Source organism: Furipterus horrens, unplaced genomic scaffold (genome assembly GCF_987537825.1).
Source record: "Furipterus horrens unplaced genomic scaffold, mFurHor1.1.pri manual_scaffold_10, whole genome shotgun sequence".
NCBI classification, from domain to species: Eukaryota; Metazoa; Chordata; class Mammalia; order Chiroptera; family Furipteridae; genus Furipterus; species Furipterus horrens.
In genome coordinates, this window is record NW_028327180.1 from 46,897,026 (window position 1) to 46,920,305 (window position 23,280).

At 46.7% G+C, this 23,280-nt stretch overlaps 1 protein-coding gene across 1 annotated transcript in view; it reads left to right on the plus strand.

The window, feature by feature from the left end:
* Positions 1-23,280, plus strand: part of NWD1 (NACHT and WD repeat domain containing 1) — a 56,161-nt gene that overhangs the window by 6,505 nt on the left and 26,376 nt on the right. The window contains exons 4-9 of the mRNA XM_090288896.1: positions 6,596-6,893; positions 9,221-10,493; positions 17,101-17,304; positions 18,243-18,402; positions 19,518-19,635; positions 20,494-20,652. Of these exons, the coding sequence (XP_090145022.1) occupies positions 6,596-6,893; positions 9,221-10,493; positions 17,101-17,304; positions 18,243-18,402; positions 19,518-19,635; positions 20,494-20,652 (2,212 nt within the window). The remainder of the gene's footprint in view (positions 1-6,595; positions 6,894-9,220; positions 10,494-17,100; positions 17,305-18,242; positions 18,403-19,517; positions 19,636-20,493; positions 20,653-23,280) is intronic.

Consider the following 23,280-nt stretch of genomic DNA (forward strand, 5'->3'; position numbering starts at 1 on the left):
CTTAGAATTGCCTGCCTGGTGCGGTAGCCACAAACCACATGGGGCAATTTAAAGATAAATCAATTAAAATCAAGCAGAATTAAAATGTCGATTCCTTAGTCCAACTGCCCGCATTGCAGTGGCGAGGAGCCATTGTGAGGGGCAGCGCAGATAACATTCCCAACTGTGCGGAAAATGCTGCCTGAGTGGTTAGGCCTCCTTAAAGGAAACAAGGGTCTGGGCAGGGTGTGTGAGAAGCTTTCTTTATTATAGACTGTTTTATCTGCAGTCAATCTTTTGCTCTATACTTTTCTCAGTATGTTAACACCACTCCTTTTTCCCAGTCTTATTGAGGTAAAGCCAACATCCAGCACTGCTTATGTTTAAGGTATACAGCATAACGTCTCGACTTACATATACTGTGAAATGACTACTACAATAATAAGCTTAGTTAACATCCATCATTTCATACAGATACAAAAGAAAAGAAAATAATTTTTTTTCCTTGTGATGAGAACTCTCAGGATCAGCTTTCCAATAAACCACTGCAGTCATCCTGTTGAACCTACATCCCCAGGACTTGCTCATCTTGTAACTGGAAGTTCGTATCATGTGAACCTCTCTGTCTCAGTTACTGTTGCTGTAAAAGACATCCTAACATTGAGAAGGCTCTATACTCCTGCTTGCGTATCTCTCTCACAAATAATTTTTTCCCTAATCTTCTCATTTAGGTTTCCAAGTAAGCCTGATGATTGATCATCTTGTTAAGTTTCAAATAAAAAAGAAAAGAAAAAAATCTTAAAGGAAAAAGGGAGATGTGGAGAAAAAGAACTCCAGGGGGGATTCTATTTTGCAGCCCAAACTGCAGGCAGCGAAAAGCACAGCGCAGCTTCCAGGTGACAAGGGGAACCAAGGATGATCTCGCATTTTCCCCAGGCCACACAGGCCCAGGGACCTTGCAAGTCCTCCTCGAATAGCTATTCGGGCTGACTGATGTGTGACATCATGCTTTTCTCCTGTACCAGGCATCTCCCCTCTGTCTCTGAAAGTCACACCTTCATTCTCCTTCAGTGGCTCTGATTCAGGGGGCGTTCCAATCAAATTGGAGCTGTGCTGGGGCCCTTGGAGAGACTCCTCTCTGGTAAATAAGTCATTAGGCAGAGAGCTTGGCAGGGGACCTCTCCCCAGGTGCTCCCTCCTCAAGCCCCAGGGTCTCCTGGGACACCAGAGCTCCAGAATCTCCACACAGGTGTCTGATGGCTCCTTAGTCTCCTTTGCAGCTCTTCCTGCTCCCCTTACTCTGGTCCTCCAGGCCTAAGCAGTTTCTTGTTATTTGTTATTGTTATTGTTTTTGTTTTTAGAATTCATTTGTTTATTTTTAGAGAGAGGGGAAGGGAGGGAGAAAGAGAAGGAGAGAAACATCAATGTGCAGGAAATACATTGATAGGTTCCCTCTCACACACCCCCAACTGGGGGCCAGGCCCGGAACCCAGGCATGTGCTCTGACTTGACTGGAAATTGAACCGGCAACCTTCTGGTTTGCAGGCTGGCACTCAATCCACTGAGCCACACCAGCCAGGGCTGTTTTTGTTTTTCTTTTAAAACCATCTGTCTCTTTCCTAAGATCTCTGTTCTGTGATTGGCTGGCAACACCTTTTTCAACTTCCCTTATTCCTCCGAGGCTCTTGCTGCAGGGAAGGCATCCTTTTTTTTTTCCCCCCTTAATATTTATTTATTTATTTATTTATAGAGGGAAAAGGAGAAAGAGAGGGAGAGAAACATCACTGTGTGGCTGCCCCTCACGCACCCCGAACTGGGAACCTGACATGCAACTTAGTCATGTGTCCTGACTGGAAATTGAACCAGTGACACTTGGTTCGCAGGTCGACGAAAAATAGCATCATTTTCAACCTCCTGTCCTCACAGATTCCATTTCTCTGTCCCCTGGACGCACACCCCTGGAATATTCTGGAACAACCCAATGAAGAGGGGAGAGGTGCTTGCTTCTATTTTAGGAGGACCCTCAAGACTTTGGGTCTAATTCTCTTGCATTCCAGTTTGCACTTTCTCTGAACATGCTGGGGCAGAGAGAGGGCCTCTTAGTGTTCTCAGCACTAGGACCAAAATCTTCAGGCCTCACTACAAAATCTTGCTTACAGGATGACCCTTTCCCCTCCACTGCTCCCTTCTCGTTGATGCTTCAGTGCCCCTGGCTTTCCTGCATTGGAGCATGCTGTACCCTTTGCTTGCACATGCCTGCACTTCCTGCCACAGGGTCTTTGCACATGTTGTTCCATTGTTTGCCAGGCTCTCTGCCCAGTGCAGTCTTCTCATCTCTTATTCTACACCTTGATCCTCACTTCCCCAGGGGAATTTTCCTGATTCCCCAGCCCATATGTGAGCTGTTTGTCTTTTCTTTCTAGCGCTAGATCAGATGCACTTAGTGCCATTCTCAGACTGATGCTTGACTCTCCTGTTGGCACTCCAAGGCCCAGGAAGGCAAGGACCAAGACCGTGTTGGTCACAACTGTCTCTTGAGCAACTATCATGGGTTTGGCTCGGTAAATATTTGGAAAATGACTGTGCTCAGAACTTAGAGGTTTCATACTGGGACCACCTCCCTCCCCATTTCTAGTTGGCCCTTTTAAACCCATGACCTCAGACCAATTCTAATTTGGCACTTTCCCTGGGGCCTTAGTTTCCACATCTAACAAGGAGGGAGCAGGACTTGGAGTTTTCTGAAGCTTGCAGCAGCTCTAATGCTCCCTGAAGGGGCTGGAGGAGAGTGAGGCACTGATCTCCAGCACAAAATTTAAGGGGGCGCCAAAAATCTTAATTATCAAGATAAATATATATTTTAAAGTATATTTTATTGATTATGTTGTTACAGTAGTCCCAATTTTTTCCCCTTTGCTCCCCTCTGCCCAGTACCTCCCTTTCCCCAACAATCCCACCCCCTCTTAGTTCATGTCTATGGGTCGAGCATGTAAGTTCTTTGGTTTCACCCTTCCCTATATTATTCTTAATTTCCCCCTGTCTGTTTTGTACCAACCAATTATGCTTCTTAATCCCTGCACCATTTGCCCACTTCTCCCTCTTCCCCCTCCCAGCTGATAACCCTCCAAATAATCCCCATGCCTATGATTCTGTTCCTATTTTGGTTTGCTTAGTTGGATTTTGTTTTTATTTTTTAGATTCAGTTGTTGATGGTTGTGAGTTTGTTGTCATTTTAGTGTTCATAGTTTTGATCTTCTTTTTCTTAAATAAGTCTCTTTAACCTTTCATACAATAATGGCTTAGTGATAATGAGCTCTTTTAGCTTTACCTTGTCTGGGAAGCACTTCATCTGCCCTTCCATTCTAAATGATAGCTTTGCTGGATAAAATAATCTTGGTTGTAAGTCCTTGTTTTTCATCACCTTGAATACCTCTTGCCAGTCCCTTCTTGCCTGCAAAGTTTCTTTTGAGAAATCATCTGATAGTCTTATAGGCACCCCTTTGTAGGTAACTTTCTGCTTTTCTCTTGCTGCTTTTAAGATTCTCTCTTTATATTTCACCTTTGGCATTTTAATGATGATGTGTCTTGGTGTGGTCCTCTTTGGGTCTAGCTTGTTTGGGACTCTCTGTGCTTCCTGGACACGTATGTCTCTTTTCTTCACCAAATTAGGGAAGTTTTCCTTCATTATTTTTTCACATAAGCTTTCAATTTCTTGCTCTTCCTCTTCTCCTTCTGGCACTTCTATGATTCGGATGTAGGCATATTTAAAGTTGTCCCAGAGGTTCCTAAGCCTCTCCTCATTTTTTTCAATTCTTGTTTCCTCATTCTGTACTGGTTGACTGTTTTTTCTTCCTTATGTTCCATATCATTGATTTGAACCCCAGTTTCTTTCCCTTCACCACTGGTATTGTGTGGATTTTCCTTTATTTCACTTAGCATAGCCTTCACTTCTTCCCTTATGCATCTGCCATACTCAAGCATATCTGTCAAGCCTGTGAGCATCTTTATTACCAGTGTTTTGAACTCTGCATCTGTTAGGTTGGCTATCTACTCATCACTTTGTTCTCCAACTGGAACCTTGATCCGGTCCCCCTTTTCAGCCATATTTCTCTGTCTCCTCACCTTGACAGGCTCCCGTGTTTGTCTGCCTCTGTGTCTTAGGTAGAGCTGTCACTCCTGTTATGTTGTAAGGGGCGGAGCCTTAGGGATTCATCAGTACAGGTGACCCATTTCACCACGTTGTGGCGCTGTATGTGGGGGACGGGTCAGAGAGGGAACAATGCCACTTGCTCAGCACTTGCCCCCTTTCCAGGCACTTTTCCCACTTTTGTATGGGACTGGCACCTCTCTAGCTGTTGCCCTGGCCATCGCTCCCAGAGTGGGTAGGTCTGCAGATGTTCTAGGACCGGGGACTCTTTGAATAATCCGACTCTGCTGAGAGATCAGCAGTTTCTTCCTTTGCCCCAGCCCCCACTGGTTTGCACACTCAGAAGCAATAAGGCTTGATATTCCCTGGCCCTGGGACCATGAGCTGCATGGTCTGGTCAGGAGCTGGGAATGCTCCCCACTTTTTAAAACGTGTGACTGTGCTTTCCACCGGCCTGCTGCTGCCACTGCTACCACTGCCACCACACTGCATTCTCTCCACCTGGGCCCTGCCCCTCATACCTGTCTGAATGAGTATTTCTTCTTTATATCTTTGTTTGTTGGGCTTCCATGCAGCTTGATGTTCTGGAACTTCTGGTTATCTCTAGTTTTGAGGTAGTTGTATTCCTTCTTAGTTGTGGAGGGAGACCCCGCATGTCTGTCTAGGCCTCCATCTTGGCCAGAAGTCTCATCAAGATAAATATTTTAATGCAATGTTTCCCCCCCCTTTTTTTTATAAGATTTTATTTATTTAGTTTCAGAGAGAGGGGAAGGGAGAGAGAAAGAGAGGGAGAGAAATATCGATTGGTTGCCTCTCACTCACCCTCAACTGGGGACTTGGACTGAAACCCAGGCATGTGCCCTAACCGGGAATTGAACTGGTGATCTTGCGGTTCACAGGCTGGTGCTCAATCCACTAAGCCACACCAGGCAGGGCAAGCAATATTTAAAAAAAAAAAAAAAGTCAACATTGGTCAATAAAATCCATGAGGAACAAAGTGTCAAAATTCTGAATAAAGACAGGATCCTTCCTGTACTTTTGAGACCTACTTTTACCTTTTCCTCACTGGACCCTGCTCCCTGACTGCTGTTGGAGACAGTCCTGCCCCCAGGGCCCACCTTATAGCATGAGATTTGGTCAGAGCCAGTGGAGGCTGTAGCTCTTGTCCCACCTCTATTCCTGGGATAACCCAGTGCCTACACAGGAGGACCCCCAGTTTTCTCTTATGTACAATGAAGGAGAGTATGAGTGTTCTGAGGCTGCTGCAACAAATGACCACAAACCACATGGCTTAAAAGAACAGAATTTATTCTCTTGTGGCCTGGAGACCAGAAGTCTGAAATCAAGGTGTCGAAGGGCCATACTCCTGCCTAAATTTCTCAGGGAGAATTTTTCCTGGTCTTGGCCAGCTTCTGGGGGCTCTAAGCATTCCTTGGCTTGTGGTTGCATCATTCCGATCTCTGGCTTCATTGTTATATCATCTTTTCCTTTTGTTTGTGTCACATCTTCCTCTATCTGTCTCTTATTAAGGATTCTCAGGACTGCATTTAGGGTCCAACTGGATAACCCAGATATTCTCCCCAGCTCAAGACCCTTAACTTAATCACATTGCAAAGACCCGTGTATTAGTCAGGGGTCTCCAGAGAAACAGAACCAATGGAATGGATGGATAGATAGATAGATAGATAGATAGAGATACATAGAAAAGATTTGTTATAGGAATTGGCTCACATGGTTATGGAGGCTGACAAGTTCCACCACATGCTGTCAATAAGCTGTAGACCAGGAAAACTGGTGGTGTAATTCCACCTGAAAATTGGGGGTGGCGGGGGTTGATGGTATAAATCCCGACCTGAATCTGAATATCTGAAAACTGATGCCCAATGACAAGTATCTAAGCTCAGGCAGAGAGGAAATACTCCCTTCCTCCTTCTTTTCATTCTGTCGGGCCCAGGATGGACTGGATGAGACCCACCTGCACTCGGGAGCTCCATCTGCTTTACTCAGCCCACCAATTCAAAGGCTCATCTCTTTCAAACACACCCTCACAGGTACACCCAGAAATCATGCTTCATCAGCTATCTGGGCAGCCCTTAGCTCAGTCAAGTTGGCACATATAATTAACCATCGCAACCTTTTTTTGATTAAAGGTACATTCACAGGGTCCAGGAATTAGGACCAGATGTCTTCATGGGGGGCTACTATTCAACTACCACAGAGGGTTTCCCAAGCAAAAGATTCTGTGGTGCTTACTACTCGATCAGATTCCAAATTTACCTGCCTCATGTCCCATGATCTCAGGTCCCTCCAAACACAGATGCTGTCTGCCTGCACTTCTTAATGTAATTATTGCCATGACCCTACAGCCAGACCCATTGTTAGAAGCTCTGCGTGCCTCGCCAGGGGTCATAGAGCTAAGTGCGAGAGCCGCGATCTGAATCTGTGCCCCTCTCTCTATCCTCTCTCTGTCAGGCCCTCCTAGGGGACCAGTATGGCCCCTGTCCGGTCCCCACGCTGATCGAGGAGAAGGAATGGGAGGCCCTGAAGGCCCAGCTGACTACCAGGTCAGGTGACTTGGAGCTGGTGGCTCACCACTTCTGGAGAGACGAGAACGCCGTGCCCCCCACCTACGTGCTGCGGGCCCTGGGCACCAGAGAGACCCTTGGGCCTGAGGGAGCCACCCTGACCTCTGTGCTGCGCTGTGGAGCCCAGGAAGCCAGGAGGCTGGGCCTCATCACCCAGGAGCAGTGGCATCGCTACCATCAGTCAGGTGAGGTAGTGGGACTGACCTCAAGATCCATGGGAAATGCCCATGTGTTCAGACAGCACATGGAATGTTGTCCGAAAGCCACAGTCCGTGTTTCTATAAATGCCAAGCCAGCCTAGCTAATTGCTTTCATGACTTGTCTGCCATCAAGGCCATAATCAGTGTCTAGAGTCTGCGCTTTGGAATGGGGCTGGATTTACAGCTCAGCATGGCCCCTTTCCAGTTGTAATGACTTCTGGCAGGCTTAGAGCCTCAGTTTTCTCATCTGTAAAAGGGGACTAGTCAGAGTTAGTACATCGTGGAGTCATTGTGGGGTTTAAAGGGTCTGTTCTCATCCATGACCTTATTTGAGCTCTGAGCAGCAATGCCTAACATAGCCCATCAAGAAGCCGTACCTGGAAGAACAGATAGAAACTCCTTGAAAGTAGCAGAAACCACAATGCACGTCAGCAATGGCATGTCAGGACATGTTACTGTCCAGGTATCTTGTTTTCTTCTTAAAAACTTTTCATTTTGAAATAGAGATTCACAGGAATTTACAAAAGAATAGTAGGAAGAGGCCCTGACTGGTGTGGTTCAGTTGGTTGGGCTTCATCCTGCAAAATGAAAGGTCACCAGTTCGATTCCGGGTCAGAATACATGCCTGGGTTGCAAGTTCAGTCACTGGTTGGGGTGCATGCAAGAAGCAGTCGATTGATGTTTCTCTCTCGTACATGGATGTTTGTCTCCTCTTTTTCCCTCCTATGCCCTCTCTCTAAAAATAAATAGATAAAAACTTAAAAAAATAGTAAGTAGAGATTCCATGTATCCTTTTTATGTTTTTATTTTTAAGGAAAAAAGAGTTTATTACTTACAGGCCCTGGAGTGGACAAAGCATGCCAGGGGACACACACAGCAAGGTGTGGGGGGGGAGAAAGGGAGGGAGAGGGAGAGAGAGGAGGGAGAAAGAGAGCACGAGCCTGGGGATATGCTTTTATTTATTTATTTTGACATTTAGTATTATTTTATATTAGTTTCAGGGATACAACACAGTGGTTAGACATTTATATAATTTACAAAATGATCCCCTGATAAGTCTAGTACCCATCTGGCACTGTACATAGTTGTTACAATATTATTGACTATATATATTCCCTGTGCCATACTTTACGTCCTGGTGATTATTTTGATTACCAACCACCTATCTTTTACCCAGTTTCCCCTAAAGTTAACAGCTGGCAAAACTAGAGTACAATATTGTAACCAAGAAATAAACATTGTTACAATCCAGAGAGAGCACCACTTTGACAGGCATACATTTGTGTACGCATGCACGCGTGCACATGCCTGTGCATGTGTATTTCATTCTGTGCAATTTTACCACCTGTGTAGCTTTAAGTACCCACAACAGTCAATACATAGGACTGTTCTCTTACCGGAAGGATCTCTCCCACTACCCTTCAGAGGCACACTTACACCTCTTCGCAGCCCTCAGCCCCAGGCAACTACTACTTCGTCTCCATCTCTATAATTTTATTTCAACATGTTATAGAAGATAGAACTGCACAGTCCATAATCTTTTAAGATTGGCTTTGTTCCTTCAGCATAATTTGCTCAGTTTTCCACAAGCATTAGTTCATAGAAAATCCTCATAACAGCCCCTCAAGATTGGACTAATATATCCATGTTACAAGAGAGGAAACAGATTCAGAGAGGTGCAGTGATTTGCACAAGGTCACACAGCTTGAAGACGTTCTTGGATTGGTGCATGCTGAAATGTGTCCAGGACGGATCTCATTTTGGGACTGTTAGTTGCCTTCATACCTCTAACCTCCATACACAGGGCTGAGGTGGGTGTGGGGTCACTGCAAGAAGGACTTTTCAGTGGCTCATGTCTTTGGCTCAGAGACTAAGTCCTGTCTCTCAGGGCCTGGCTCACTCAGCTGTAGAGAACTAGGAGCCTCTGCTAAGTGCAAGGCAGCTTCAGAAATCACTTCTTGGGTCTGACTGCTATTTCCAAACAACAGCTTCCAAGAAGAAGTCAGTGTGGGCCTTTGGTTCTGGAAAATACGCGTTCTCAGGCCAGCTACTACAAGCTCTGGGACAAGGGTCTGGCAAACGACGGCCTCAGGGCCACATCTAGCCCACCTTTTTTTGTAAATAAAGTTTTATTGGAACATACTTGAGAACATTCATTTGCATGTTGTCTATGGTTATGACATGTCACTCAGGCACATGTTGAGCTTCAGAACCAATATCCCGCTTTCCCAAATGTGTCTCCCAAGTGTCCCCACTCAGGTCAGCTGCTGACATGATGACCACACTCTCTTCCCATCTCCTCCACTTTTCAGTCATCGAGTGGGAGATAGAACGGGGCCTGCTGAGCTTGACAGATGGGGACCAGGGGGCCACTGTCTTCTTGAGAGAGATCCAAGACCTTAACAAGCACATCCTGGAAGACTGTGCCCTAAAGATGGTGGACCGGCTCGCAGATGGCTGCCTGGATACGGATGCCCAGAACCTTCTCAGCAGCCTGAAGAGGCGCATTGCTGACATGCAGCCTGGAGTCCTCAAGACCCACCACCTGCCATGGAGCCGCGACCTTGTGAACCCCCAAAATAAGGCTCACGCCCGGTACCTGAAGGAGCTTGGAGAACAGTTCGTGGCCAGGGCTAACCACCAGGTTCTCAAGCGCCTCCAGGAGCTGGAGGCAGGCAGACAGGACTTGGCATGGCTCTACCAGGAGATCCACCACCACCTGGGGCTGAGTGCCGAGGCCACTGGGACCTTCTGCGGGCGCCAAGAGCTCCTGGCCCAGGTGGGACAGCGACTCCAGCAGAGTGACAGGCACCCCCACACACCTCTGGTGCTTTTCGGACCCCCAGGCATCGGAAAGACAGCTCTGATGTGCAAGCTGGCTGAGCAAATGCCAGGGCTGCTGGGCTGCAAGACGGTGACTGTCTTGCGGCTTCTGGGGACATCGCAGATGAGCTGTGATGCCCATAGCCTGCTCCAGAGCATCTGCTTCCAGGTGTGCCTGGCCTATGGGCTGCCCCTGCCTCCTGCCCAGGTCCTGGATGCCCACAGTAGAGTAATCCACTTTTTCCACACCCTCCTGCACACTGTCTCCTACCGAAACTTTGAGTCCCTTGTGATCCTGCTAGACTCTGTGGATGACGTGGACTCCATCCCCCGTGCTCGGAGGGTCCCCTGGCTGCCTCCCAAATGTCCCCCGAGGGTCCACCTAATCCTCTCGGCCTGCTCAGGGCAGCGGGGAGTTTTAGACACAGTGCAGCAGACACTCATGGACCCAGACTGCTACTGGGAAGTAAAACCTCTCTCCAGCAACCAAGGGCAGGAGATGATCCGGCTCCTGCTGGCAGCCTCCAGGAGGACACTGAGCCCAGGGCAGAGGGATCTGCTCTGGGCCAGCCTCCCGGAGTGCGGGCACCCAGGGCAGCTGAGGCTGGCCTTTGAGGAGGCCCGGAAATGGACCTCCTTCACTGTGCCCATCCCTCTGGCCTCCACAGCTACAGAGGCGATGCACCAGCTGTGTGCGCGTCTGGAGCAGACCCATGGGCAGCTCCTGGTGGCCCGAGTGCTGGGCTACATTGTGTCTTCCCGGTAAGTCTTTATTTTTACATTCACTTTAATTTTATTATTATTATTATTATTATTGTTGTTTTTAATTCTCACTCAAGGATATGTTTATTGATTTTAAAGGGAGAGGAAGAGCCCTGGCTGGTGTGGCTCAGTGGATTGAGCACCAGCCTGTGGACCAGATGGTTGCCAGTTCGATTCCCAGTCAGGGCACATACCTGGGTTTCGGGCCAGGTCCCCAGTTGGAGGCATGAGAGAGGAAACTGACTGCTGTTTCTCTTGCACATCATGTTTCTCTTCCTTACTCCTTCCTTTCCCCTCTCTCTAAAAATAAATCTAAAAAATCTTTAAAAAAATATAGAGATGAAGGGAGAGCGAGTAAAAAAACATCAACACTCCAGCCAAATGAGCCACCTGGCCAGAGCTCACACATTTTTTAAAAACTTCTGGATTAATTTTATTTTTTTATGCTAGTAAACAGAGCTCATGTATAAGAAAAATATAAAACGTACTATACAAAAGTCCCTCCCTTAAAAATAAATATGATTTAGTGTACTAATTTGCAATCTAATGTATGACTCATACATTTTCATATATATTACTGAGAAGCAATAGTTGCAATGTATTTTTTTGAAAGGTGCTTCCTGCCCTATTTTTTACACATAAAATTATTTTTTAATTTTTTGAAAACAAGGAAGTTTTCAGAAGACCTCAAACAAAAACCTTTTACAGACCTGAGGGAGTCTGATAACAGTTTATAATATTAATCTGAGCTTTATTATTATTGTTATTATTATTTTCATTTTCAATATAACCTTGTTCTAGATTGCAAATTTTTTTCTTTTCCAGCCATCCCCCATCTTCCTCCCCTTTGGCAACTGTCAGCTTGTTCTCTATATCTATGGGTCTGTTTCTGTTTTGTTTTATTTATTTGTTTTGTGTTTTAGATTTCACATATAAGTTAAATCATAGGGTATTTGTCATTTGCTGACTTATTTCACTTAGTATACTATCTTCTAAGTCCATCCAGGTTGTCACAAATAGCAAAATTTTATTCTTTTTTATGGCTGAGTAATATTTCATCACACACACACACGCGCGCGCCATCTTGTCTTAATGGACACTTAAGTTGTTTACATATCTTGGCTAATGTAAATAACACTGCAATGAACATAGGGATGCATATGTCTTTTTGAATTAGTGTTTTGAATTTCTCTGGTAAATACTTGGAGGTGGAATTGCTGGGTCCATACAGCAGCATTATTTTTAATTTTTTGTGGAACTGCCATACTATTTTCCATAGTGGCTGCACCAATTTACAATCCCAACAGTACACAAGGGTTCCCTTTTCTCCATGTTTAACTCTTTAAAATTGAGATGTAAGGCACACAGTCATCTCCTAGGGCTTCTGTGATAAAGCACAAGCTGGGTGGCTGGCTGAGAACAAGAGAAATCTATTCTCTTACTGTGCTGGAGTCCAGAAGTCTGACCTCAAGGTGTCAGCAGGGCCATGGTCAGGTGCTGGAGGAGAGTCTGTTCTAGGCCTTTCTTGGTGTCCCTTAGCTTGTGAACGCATCACTGCAATTCTGGCCCTGCTGTCTCCTGGCTCTCCCTGTGTGTGTCTCTCCAACTGAATTTCTTCCTTCTTGTAAGGACCCTGCACATTGGATTAGGCCCCACTTTAATCCCAGGTTACCTCACTTTTACTTCATTATTCCCCAAAGATTGTTTTCAAATAAGATCCCCTTCACAGGTTCCAGATAGATGGTAATTTGGGGGAAATGCTATTCAACCCACAATTCATGTATCGTCAAGTTCACTCTTTTATCTTTTTAATTTTTTATTTATTGATTGGACAGAGACAGAGGGAAGGAGAGAGAGACTGATTTGTTGTTGCATTTATTCATGCATTCATTGGTTGCTGCTTGTACAAGTATGTGCCTGGACTGGGGATCAAACCCGCAACCTTGGCGCATTGGGACAATGTTCTGACCAATGAGATACCCAGCCATGGCTAATAAAGTTCACTTTTTTAAAGTGTACATTTCAGTGACATTTTGTACATTCCCAGTGTTGAACAACCACTGTGCATCTCTAGACCATGTAATCACCTCCAAAGCGACCCCCTCTACATTACCAGTCCCTCTCCATTCTCCTTCCTGCTTTATGTCTCTTGGAGGCAGAAATATAATATTTCTTTTGTAAAACTTTTACTTTGAAATACTTTCAAATTATAGACTATTGGAAGAACTCCAAAAGAGCAAAAAATAGTGCAAAGACTTTCTGTACACCAGGTTTCCTCAGCCTTGGCACTATAAGATCGTTCTTTGCAGGGTGTGGGGTCCTCCTGTGCGTGGTGGGGTGATGAACAGCCATGCTGGCCTCCACCCACAAGAGACCAGTGGCACCCACCCCCATCCCGACAACCAAAAATGTCTCAAGATATTGTCAGTGTCCCTTGCAGGCAAAATAGGCTCTAGTTGAGAACTGCCGCCACATTAGCTTTGGCTCTCTCTCTTTCTCCCTCTCTTATTTGTCAATCTTTTCCTTCATTCCCTCCTATTTTACTGTCTATCTATCTATCTACTTATCTATCTACCATTTTTCTTTCTTTCTATTTTTCTACTGATCCATCCCTTATTTTTCTCTAGCTAGCTATTTTTCTTTTTATTCATAATCCTTCTTTCTATTTATCTGTCATTCATTCTTTTTTCTATCTTTTTATTTATCTATCTAATCTCTGTCTCTGTATCTCTCTATTTACACAAACACACACACAATTTTCCCTGATCCATCTGAGAATTCATTACAGGTGCCATTACCCTTTAAATATATCACATATTTCCTAAGAACAAGGACAATCAGAACCCCACATTACCACAGGTTAGTTATAAAACTCAGGAAATGTATCACCGACACAATAATATTTTTTAATACACAATTAATAGCCAAAACTTACAATTGTCTCAAAATGTCCTTCATAGCTGCCAATTCAGGACCACACATTGCACTTAGTTGTCTTCTCCTTGGTCTCCTATAATCTGGAATATTCTTCTGTCTGCCTTTGTCCTTTTGAAGATCATGGGCCACATTCCTCAATTTTTAATGGGTATATGTATTGTAGTCCTATTTTTGAATAATGACTCTGGCTCGGCAGGTCTGGGGCGGGGCCTGGGTCCCTGTATTTCTCCCACCTATGCTGTGGGCCCAAGGAGCACAACTGGGGGGAGGGGAGGAGACTGGACTTGCAACCTCCTGGTTTGGTCTGATGTTTCCTGGTGATCGTCGTCGGCAGCCGTCCGTCTCGAGAGACGATGGTGTAGCTTCTTAAGAGTCTATCTGCATCGCCGAGAATGGCTGTGCAGTCCGACTCGGGAGTGACATGGTATCTGTCTCCTCCCGTGTTGAATCGACATCTTGCGATGACGCTGAAGCTACAGAGCCTGGGCAGGGTAATATGGAGGGTCTGCTGTTGCCCATGCAGCAGACCCCCCCCCTCTTCGCAGCTGAAGGGTCCAAGGGAAAGATGGAGTCGATACAGCTTGGGTTCAGGTGCGCCGCAGGAGTTGCCAGTGTTGACTACAACGTCAAACCGCCTTAGGGACTCCGGCTCCGGATTTTCTGTCGGGGTTTACTCCCTTAGCCTTTCCCCTGAAGAGGTATGCCGCAAGGCAGCGGAGGTTTTTTGGAGTCAGAGTTTTCCTTCTCTGATGTACCCTGACTGGAAGATCGAACCAGCGACACTTAGCTCGCAGGCCGACGCTCAATCCACTGAGCTAAACCAGCCAGGGCACTAGAGAGGAATACAACTACTTCAAAACAAAGGATAACTAGAAATTCCAGAAAATAAAACTACACGGAAGCCCAACATATGAAGTTATAAACCAGCGGCGCTCTTTGGGCAGGTAGGACGAGAGAAAGGGGGCGGCGCTGTTTGCGGTCGCACCTGGGACAGCGGCGGGGAGAACAACCCCGGCTGCAGTCGAACCCCCGGCAGCTCGCAACCCCAACGCTGGGGAAAGCAGCCACCACATCGCCTTGAACAGTGAGGCCCAGGGGGGCGGGAGGACGGATCCCGGTCTCCTAGTGGAATAACTGTGTGAATCACATCCAGGTTAAACCTCAGTGATACTTGGCCCTTCTTGGGCACTAATTTTTTTCCCACCATAAGTTTGCAGTGTTCTCCTTTGCAATTAATAAGCAACGTGTGGGGAGATTTCAGAAAAATCTCCTTAAAGCACACTTCTCTGAAGAATCAACTGCAAGCCTGTGACTATATGTAATTTTAGGCTTGTAGCATGAGAGTCAGCAAAACCAACAGGAAAACCCAGTTGTGTTTATTGAGTTTAAAGGAATGAAGGCTTAAATGAGGTTGCTCAGCCCAGAGAAAGTTTTGGGCCTGCAAACTCTGATGAACTTGGGTCAGAAGGGTCAGGAGCAATTGCTCAGAGATGCCAGGTGTGGACCATGAGTCAGAAATAATGAGCAGGAGAGAGGAGTGTGTTCATCAGACATCCAGCTGCCGAGGTCCCGCCCCCAGGAGGGGGATGGAGGCCAATTAGCAGCACACAAGGCAATAGAGCTTTACCTTTATAAAAACAGCCGCCAGGCTGGGTGCTGTGGCTTGGTGGATTGAGCGTTGGCTTGCGAGATAAGAATTGCTGGTTTGATTCCCAGTCAGGGCACGTGACTCGGTTGCATGTCAGTTCCCCAGTTGGGGGTGTGAGTGAGAGGCAACCACACAGTGATATTTCTCTCCCTCTCTTTCTCCTTTCTGCTCTCTCTAAAAATAAATAAACAAACAAATTAATTAATTAATTAAAAAAAAAAACACCAGCCATCAGGAACGCTGGAGCCCATATTCAGAAGTATTTGACAATAGAATTTTGTCTCTTCTCAGTTTGGGGGCAGTTTTCCTCTTTTTGACCTTTGTCTTTCACCACAGTTAAGCAAGATGGGCAGGGATCAGTGACGGGGGCTTTTTATTGGTTGGTTGGTTGGTTGGTTTGCCAGGAACAGAACCCCCATTCACGTTAACAGATAAGAAATAAGAATTTGATGCCAATGCCATGAGAGGAGCTCATGAAGTCAGGGACATCCCATATCCAACTCCAGGGGAGCACACCCCAGATTTTGCCATTGGTGCCCCAAATGAGGGCCTGGGCTGGGCTCTACAAGCTAGATTGGGGAATGTTTCAGAATAAAGGGGTTAGGCCATCAAGCCACTCTAATGCTGTCTATGTGGAGGAAGCAGGGTTGTCATGGAAACCAGCAAGCCACAAGAATCAGGGCAGTTTCTCATCCCCTCTCCCTCTGGATCCTCTCTGCACGTAAGCTTTTGTTCTAGACTCTTCCTTTCTCCTCCCTAAAGTCCAGCTTGCCTCAAGCTTCTGTTGGCATCATGAGCTCCCATTTCAGGGACCTGACACCATCATCCTGGCTTCTTCTTGAGTCCTGATTGCGAAATCCATGGAGACAGAAATCAACTGGCCTTTTTGGCCTCATGTCTGATCCAATTAGCAAAGCAGGGGGCTTCACAGAGGGTAAGAGCACCCCTCCTCCAGGTGGGAAAGGCAGTGTGAGGGTGGTGACTACAGGGAGGCAATTTCAGTACCTCCAGTCCCTTGAATACATGTCGTGTTTAGAGACCAAGCGCGTGTGGCTCTGGGAGCAGATCTGAGTTCTTCTGGGCCAGTGGTCCTCACTGGGGAGATTCTACCCCACCCCTCCCCTGGAACACTTGGCAATGCCTGGAGACATTTTGGTTGTCATAAAGGTGAGGGGGGGATGCTAATGACATCTAATGGGTTGAGAAAAGGCATGCTGCCCAACACCCTACAGTGCACAGGACACCCCTACAGAGAATGATGGAGCCCCAAATGTGAGTAGTGCTGAGTGTGAGAAAGTCTACCTTAGCCTGAGAAACCCTGCCTGCTGTCTTGCTCTCTCTCTGATGCTGAGACTCATTGTCGTCCATCAGAAGATTCTGAGCAGGTATTTTGCATATGTAAAGGATGTGGCAAGTGTCTTGATCAAAATGAGGACTATGCTCAACAACAGAGAATTTTTTTTTAGATCCCCAGGAGCAGTTTCTACCCAGTGAGGTGCCAGCCCCCCTGCCTCCCCTGCCCTGAAATAACTCTGATGCTCAGCATTGGAGGCAGACCCACAGGTTTCTCTAGTCTCATGCTCGCAGGTGTTTGGGAGCTGGTTCAGTTCAGCACCAAAATGTCAGTCGGTCACACTGGTTAAAGCCACTCCCTTTCTCTCCCTCAGCCCTTTCTCAGGCCAGGAAACACAGGGTGGGTTGGGGTGGGCACAGTTGGCATCTGCATTATTTCCCTAAGTTACCTCCTCTCCCCCTCCCTATGCTCCCCTGAGGAGGGGATGATTTGAGGTTCTGTAGCTGTGTGGGTCCAGAAGGAAAGATCAGGAAAGGTCTTGTGTGATGTGTATGGCAGAACCGGGCGCTAGCGCCCACTGAGCCCAGGGACTGTCCGAATGCTGATCCTCAGGGTAAACCCTTTGGTGACATTCAGGACACTGCGCTGCTGGCCACATTCCTTCCTTGGTGTCTGTGTGCTCCACATGTAGGAGACACAGATGTGTTTTCCATCCTTTCTTCCTACAGGCACGGGATCTCAGAGGCTGAGCTGAAGGATGTCCTGTCCTTGGATGATGAGGTTCTGCAGGCTGTGTACCAGGACTGGACTCCACCCAGCAGGGAGTTGCTGCGTTTCCCACCCCTGCTGTGGGTGAGGCTTCGTCGTGACCTGGGAAACAGCTTGGCCAGGCGACCCGTGGATGGCTTCACAGTCCTGGTCCTTGCCCACAGGTAGGTCCAGTGCAGAGGCAACACTGTCTGGATGCCCAAGAGCCAGAACTCACTGATCAGGATCCTCCTTGACCAGAAGCTCTTCTTTCCCCATTCCCGGGGCATCAGATCCACTTGGCACAGCATTCAAGGGTTTCTATGCACCGATTCAAACACAGCTAACTTGTTCTTTAAATTGAGGAGAAATTCACAAACAAAAATTGACCATTTTAAAGTTAGCAATTCAGTGGCATTTAGTACATTCATGTGTTGTGCAACTATCACCTCTAAGTAGTTCCAGAACATTTTCATCACCCCAAAGGGAAACCCCATCCCTATGAGCAGTCACTCCCCATCCCCCCATAGCTCTGACAGCCACTGATCGGTGTTCTGTCTTTGAGGATCTGCCTGTTCTGGACATTTCATATAATGGAATCGCACAGTATGTGGCCTTTTGTGTCTGGCTTCTCTCCCTCAGCAGGATGTTTTTGAGATTCATCTGTGTTATAGCGTGTGTCAGAGCTTCATTTCTCTTTATGGCTGTATGAATGTATCATTATTTATTTATCTGTTTATCCATTGATGGAAATTTGAGCTGCTTCTACCTTTTGGTGAGTGTGAAGAGTGCTGCTATGAACTTGCATGTACAAGTCCTTCAATTCTTTTGGTATATATTCAGAGTAGATATATATACTGGGTATAATTCCAAGAGTAGAATTGCTGGGTCCTACAGTAACTTATTTTATGTTTAACCTGAGAATCCTAAAAGTTCCTTTTTAATGTAAATTTATCTGAGGAAAAAAAATGATGAGCCAGTTTAGAGATAAATATTAGGTGGTCAGCAGACTTTGTGAGCACCCAGATGGTGGCTTAGGATGAACCTGCATTTGGGAACTGTGTCCTGGAAGGCTAGTAGCCAACTATGAACTTGCCCACCAGTCCATGTCCCCTCTCTGCAGACAGCTGGCTGAGGTGGTCCAAGAGCGCTACTTGTCGGGGCCCGAGAAAGCCAAGAGGCACGGAATGTTGGCCGACTTCTTCTTGGGGTCCTGGAGCCAGGGCACCAAGAAACTTATCACCCTGCCATTGGTGGGGAAGCCCCTGAACCTGGACCGCAAGGTGAGGTGTCTGCACCGCTGTTCCCCACCTGCAACCTCCACCCTGCTTGTCACAAATCTCCTTCCAGTCTCTTCTTTTTTGCCCAGGAACTCTAAGACGTGGCATCCTTAGCTAGTGTGCTGCCCCCTCAAACACCTTAAGGTCCAACTCAAATGCCTCTTTCTTCAGGAAACCTTCCAGATTTTCCTCCTTTCTTGATTACTTCGTGTTCTCTTCACTCTAAGGCAGAACTTACATGTTTTTTAAAAACTTTTAATTTTGAAGTCATTTTAGATTTACAGAAGAGTTGTAGATCAAATACAGAGAGTTCCCATCAACTCTCCCATCGGTTTCCCCTGATGCTCATTAACATCTTCATAACTGTAGCACATTGATTACAACTAGCAAATACACTTGTAAGTCTTCTGTTGTCATTAGATTTTTCTTTTACTTTGTCTCCCCGGATGGACAGGGGATGCCAGAGGCAGGGCCAGGCCTGATTGTTTCTCAATGCTGCCCTTTCTCCTCTCTTGATGGCTCACAGGTCTTCTCCCCGTGCCCAGAGCCCCCGCAGGCCCAGTCTCATTCTTTCCCTCCAGGATGTGGTCTGTACCCTCAGAACCTCCTGCTTCAGTCCATCCTCCCAAGGAATGCTTCTGACAATGTGATCTGATAGGTGCCTCTCCTGTTACACCTCCCGTGGCCCCCTAGGGCCCTTTGTTTTCTGCCCTACCTCCCCAGCCTGATATTCCTGATCCTCTGCCTACAAACTCCCTAGTCTCATTCCCTGCCATGATTGCCTACTCTACCTTATAATTCAGCCCTCCCAAAACTCTCATCCTGCTCTCTACCTCCTCTGGACCTTTGCACAGCCATTCCCAGGAATCCCATTGTTTTCTGACAGGTTTCACCAGACAGACTTCTACTTGTCCTCTGAGGCTCTGCTCCAATGCCCCTTAGATTTCCTGAGCCCCACATCCCTCCCTCTGCCCCAGCCCAACCTGTGCTGGGTATAAGGCATCTCTGTCTGGAACTGTGTCCCCATTGCCTCCAGCATCACATGGTGCCCAGCCTGGCTTGTGTTTGTGGAGTGAATAAATGAGCTCCTGTGGCTGCCATGCCCTCCTCCTCTGCAGGTGGCCCCGCAGCCCCTCTGGTTCTCAGACACCGTTGCAAACCTGCGGAAGCTGAAGGAGTTGCCCCATCACCTGCTCCACTCAGGCCGCATTGAGGGGCTGAAGCAGGAGGTGCTGGGTAAGCCCCACTACCCCACCTTGGAGGAGATGGAGCAGGTCTCGACTCTCTGCCATGCTCCCCCTTGCCAGAGCCCAGGAAGAGCAAAGGGAAAAAGTCCATGTCCTTGACTCCTCTTAGGGCACTGGGTCTCACCTGGTGTGGCTCTGCACCCCCTTCCCAGGGGACATTTAGCAATATCTGGAGGTATTTTGGTTGTCAAGACTCACGGAGGGGTTGCAACTGGCATCAAGTACTAGCTGATACTGCGGAGGGTGAGAAAGTCACCCTCTGAGAGAGACCCTGTCATCTATTGCTCTATCTCTGTTTATCTATGTCTGTCTATCAGTTATATCTGCCTCTCCTGTCTGTCTGTCTTTCTGTCATTTCTATCTCTATCTCTCATCTATATCTTTCTATCATTTTTATATCTATTTACCCATCTGTTGTCTATCCATCCATCTTTCTGTCTGTTTATAATCTGTCATCTCTGTCTCTAACTACCATCTATGTTAGTCTATGTAGCTGTCATTTCTGTCTCTCTATCAGCTATGTCTATCATGTTATGTCTGTCCATCCATCATCTCTCTATTCATCCATCTTTCTGTCTATCCACCTACTTACCTATTCTATCTACCTATCATTCATCTCTGTGATTCTCAACCAGTGGTGATTCTGCCCCCCAACGGGCAATGTTTGCATTTTTGATTATCATGACTTTGGGGGTAAGCTACTGGCATCTGGTGGGTGGAGACACCCAGCCCCAATGTCAGCAGTGTCGAGAGAGAACCCCCAAGAGAACTGGAGAGGTGATAGCCCATCTCCCAGGATGAACTGGAGGGAGGCACATGCTCCTCACAGCCCTGGTTCTCCCCGCAGGCAGCATGGACTGGATTTTCTGCCGGGGTGCCTCTGGGGGCATCGAGAGCCTGTTGGAGGACTTTGACCTGTTCGCCTCTCATGTGGACTGTCCCGAGGTGGGTCTGGTCCGAGAAGCCCTCCAGCTGTTCCGTCCAGCCGTGGAGTTCCAAGGCATGGGTGAGTGGGGCTAGTCTGGCGGGGGGTCCACTCTGTACTGACCGCTAGAAGCTCACTCTCCTCATTGAGCCACCAGCTGGATTTTTATTCACTGCACACCTTTCCTGTCTACACCTTTGGGGTTTCTCCCAGCCCAGCCTCTAGACCTTTAAGCTAAACCTGGGAGAGCTTTGGAATGACAACTACCAAAGCACTGCCTAGCCCCTTGTCCCCAGGTCAACATCTGTTTCTAGAAAGGACAAAATAGGTGATATTTCAGATAAAATTAAGGAAATGATGCCAATACTTAGTGTAATAAGGGAGAAAACACATTCCCACAGATTTTTTATTGATTACATTCAAAATATAATTATAATATTGAGCATGACTTTTTGGTAACTCAGGTCTGCTAATGATAAAGACAAGGGAATTCTTGTTCTGGGAACTGTGGGTCAAAGTCACTGTTTCCTGTCATTCCATGGATTGCAAACACTGGTCTGTAAAAATCAACCTTAGCTCTCACAGCCAGTCATTGGGCTGCCCTAGAAGAATCTCTGAGTGCTCAGCTGATGCTCTATCCAAGATGGTGTTTTGTTTGTTTGTTTTTGTTTTTTCAATTGTGGTAAAATACATGTAACATCAAATTTACCATTGGAATCATTTTTAAGCACACAGTTCAGTGCCATTATGTCATTTGCATTGTTCTGTAACCATCCCCACCCTCCATCTCCAAAGCCTTTCCTCTTCCCACACTGAAACTGTCCCCATCAAACACTACCTCTCCATTCCCCCACCTCAGCCCCCAGCCCCCACCCTTCCACTTTGTCTGTGAATCTGACTACTCAAGTGGAACCATACAGTGTTTGCCCTTTTGTGATGGCTTATCATACTCAGTGCAATGTCCTCAGGTTCATCCACGTCATAGTGTGTGTCAGGACTTCCTTCCTTTTTATGTTGTAAGGATGGACCACATTTGTTTAGCCATTCACCCATCGATAGACATGTTGTTGTGAATAATGCCCTGTGAACATGGTTATACAGATATCTTTTCAAGGCTGCATTCAATTCTTCTGGGTGTATGCTGAGAAGTGGGATTTCTGAATCATAGAGTAATTCCATGTTTAACTTTTTGAAGAACTTCCATACCATTTTCTGTAGCAGCTGCACCATTTTGCAATCCCATCAACAGTGTCCAAGAGCTCCAATATCTCCACCTCCTTACCAATACTTGTTATGTTCTGATTTCTGTAAGATCATTCTAATGGGTATGACATGGCCAGAACGGCTTTTATCACATTATACAATCCCCACCAGGCTTTGACTTGAGGGTTTTATAAAAGTGCTGAATTTCTTCCCTGGTCAGTGTGGCTCAGTTGGTTGGAATGTTGTCCCATACACCAAAAGGCTGTGGGTTCGATTCCCTATTAGGGTACATACCTATGTTGTGGGTTCGGTCCCTGCTCTCAGCGTATATGAGAGGCAAGTGATCGATGTTTTTTTCCCTCAAGCTGATGTTTCTCTCCCACTCTCTCCCTCCCTTACCCTCTGTCTAAAATAATAAATAATCATGGGCCCTGGCGGGGTGGCTCAGTTGGTTGGAGTGTCGTCCCGTACACCAAAAGATAGCAGGTTCCATCCCCAATCAGGGCGCATACAGGAGGCAACCAGTTGATGTTTCTCTCTCACATCAGTGTTTCTCTCCCTCTCTTTCAACAAAGAAACAAACCAACAAGTAATTTTTTAAAAAATAAATAAGCGTGTCCTTGGGTGAGGATAAAAAGATTATTTTAAAAAGGTGCTGAATTTCTAGATCCCTTCCATGGCTTCCTCAGAGCTCAGCCAAATGCTGCTCCTCCAAGAAGCCTGCCCAGCCACCTCCCCGACACCTCCCTGGACACGTCCCTGCTCCCAGCCCCGGCATTTTCCATCACAGCATCCTGCTTCCATCTGTCTTAGCCCTTATTTATGATTTCTGCTGCATTTCTTTTGCATCATGTGACTGCCGCACCAGACTGAGCTTTGTGAGTATAGGGGTGTCATCTACCTGCTCTCTGTAAATCTGTACCCCTACACAGACTGATACCAGCCAAGTGCATGGATTTTGAGCTCCACCATGTTGATGTAAATTAAGGCTCTACCACTTACTGGTGGTGTGACCTTGCAAGTCCCTCACCCACTTCACCCTGCCCCTGCTTTGCCTTCCTCAGTTTTCCCATCTGCAAAATGGGATGATGATTGGCCCTCCTACCTAGGGTTTGCCTGGAAGGGTAGGTGAGTCAGTTCATGCAGAGCCTGTCCCCACAGTGCCATCAAGGGTCCTGTTTCTGTCACTTGACAGCATTTCTATTATAGATGTGAATGGCTTTGGATGAGTCATGTCTGTGGTGAGCCTCAGCTTCCATCATCTGTGAATTGTGGGATTGAACTGATGCGTGTCTAGGGTCCCACCCAAGTGGCAGGTGCTGCTGTCCACCGTTAGTTACGTCTTTCTCACAATCCATGCTCACCAGCAGTTGTAAACCTCACAGGGAGTGATTGTGCATACACTTGGGCACGATTGCCTGGTTTAAGGGAAAATTAAAAGCCCAAACACAGCATCCTTGATTCAGAACCTGGGGGTCCCCCAAGCACAAGGAGGAGCAGACACAA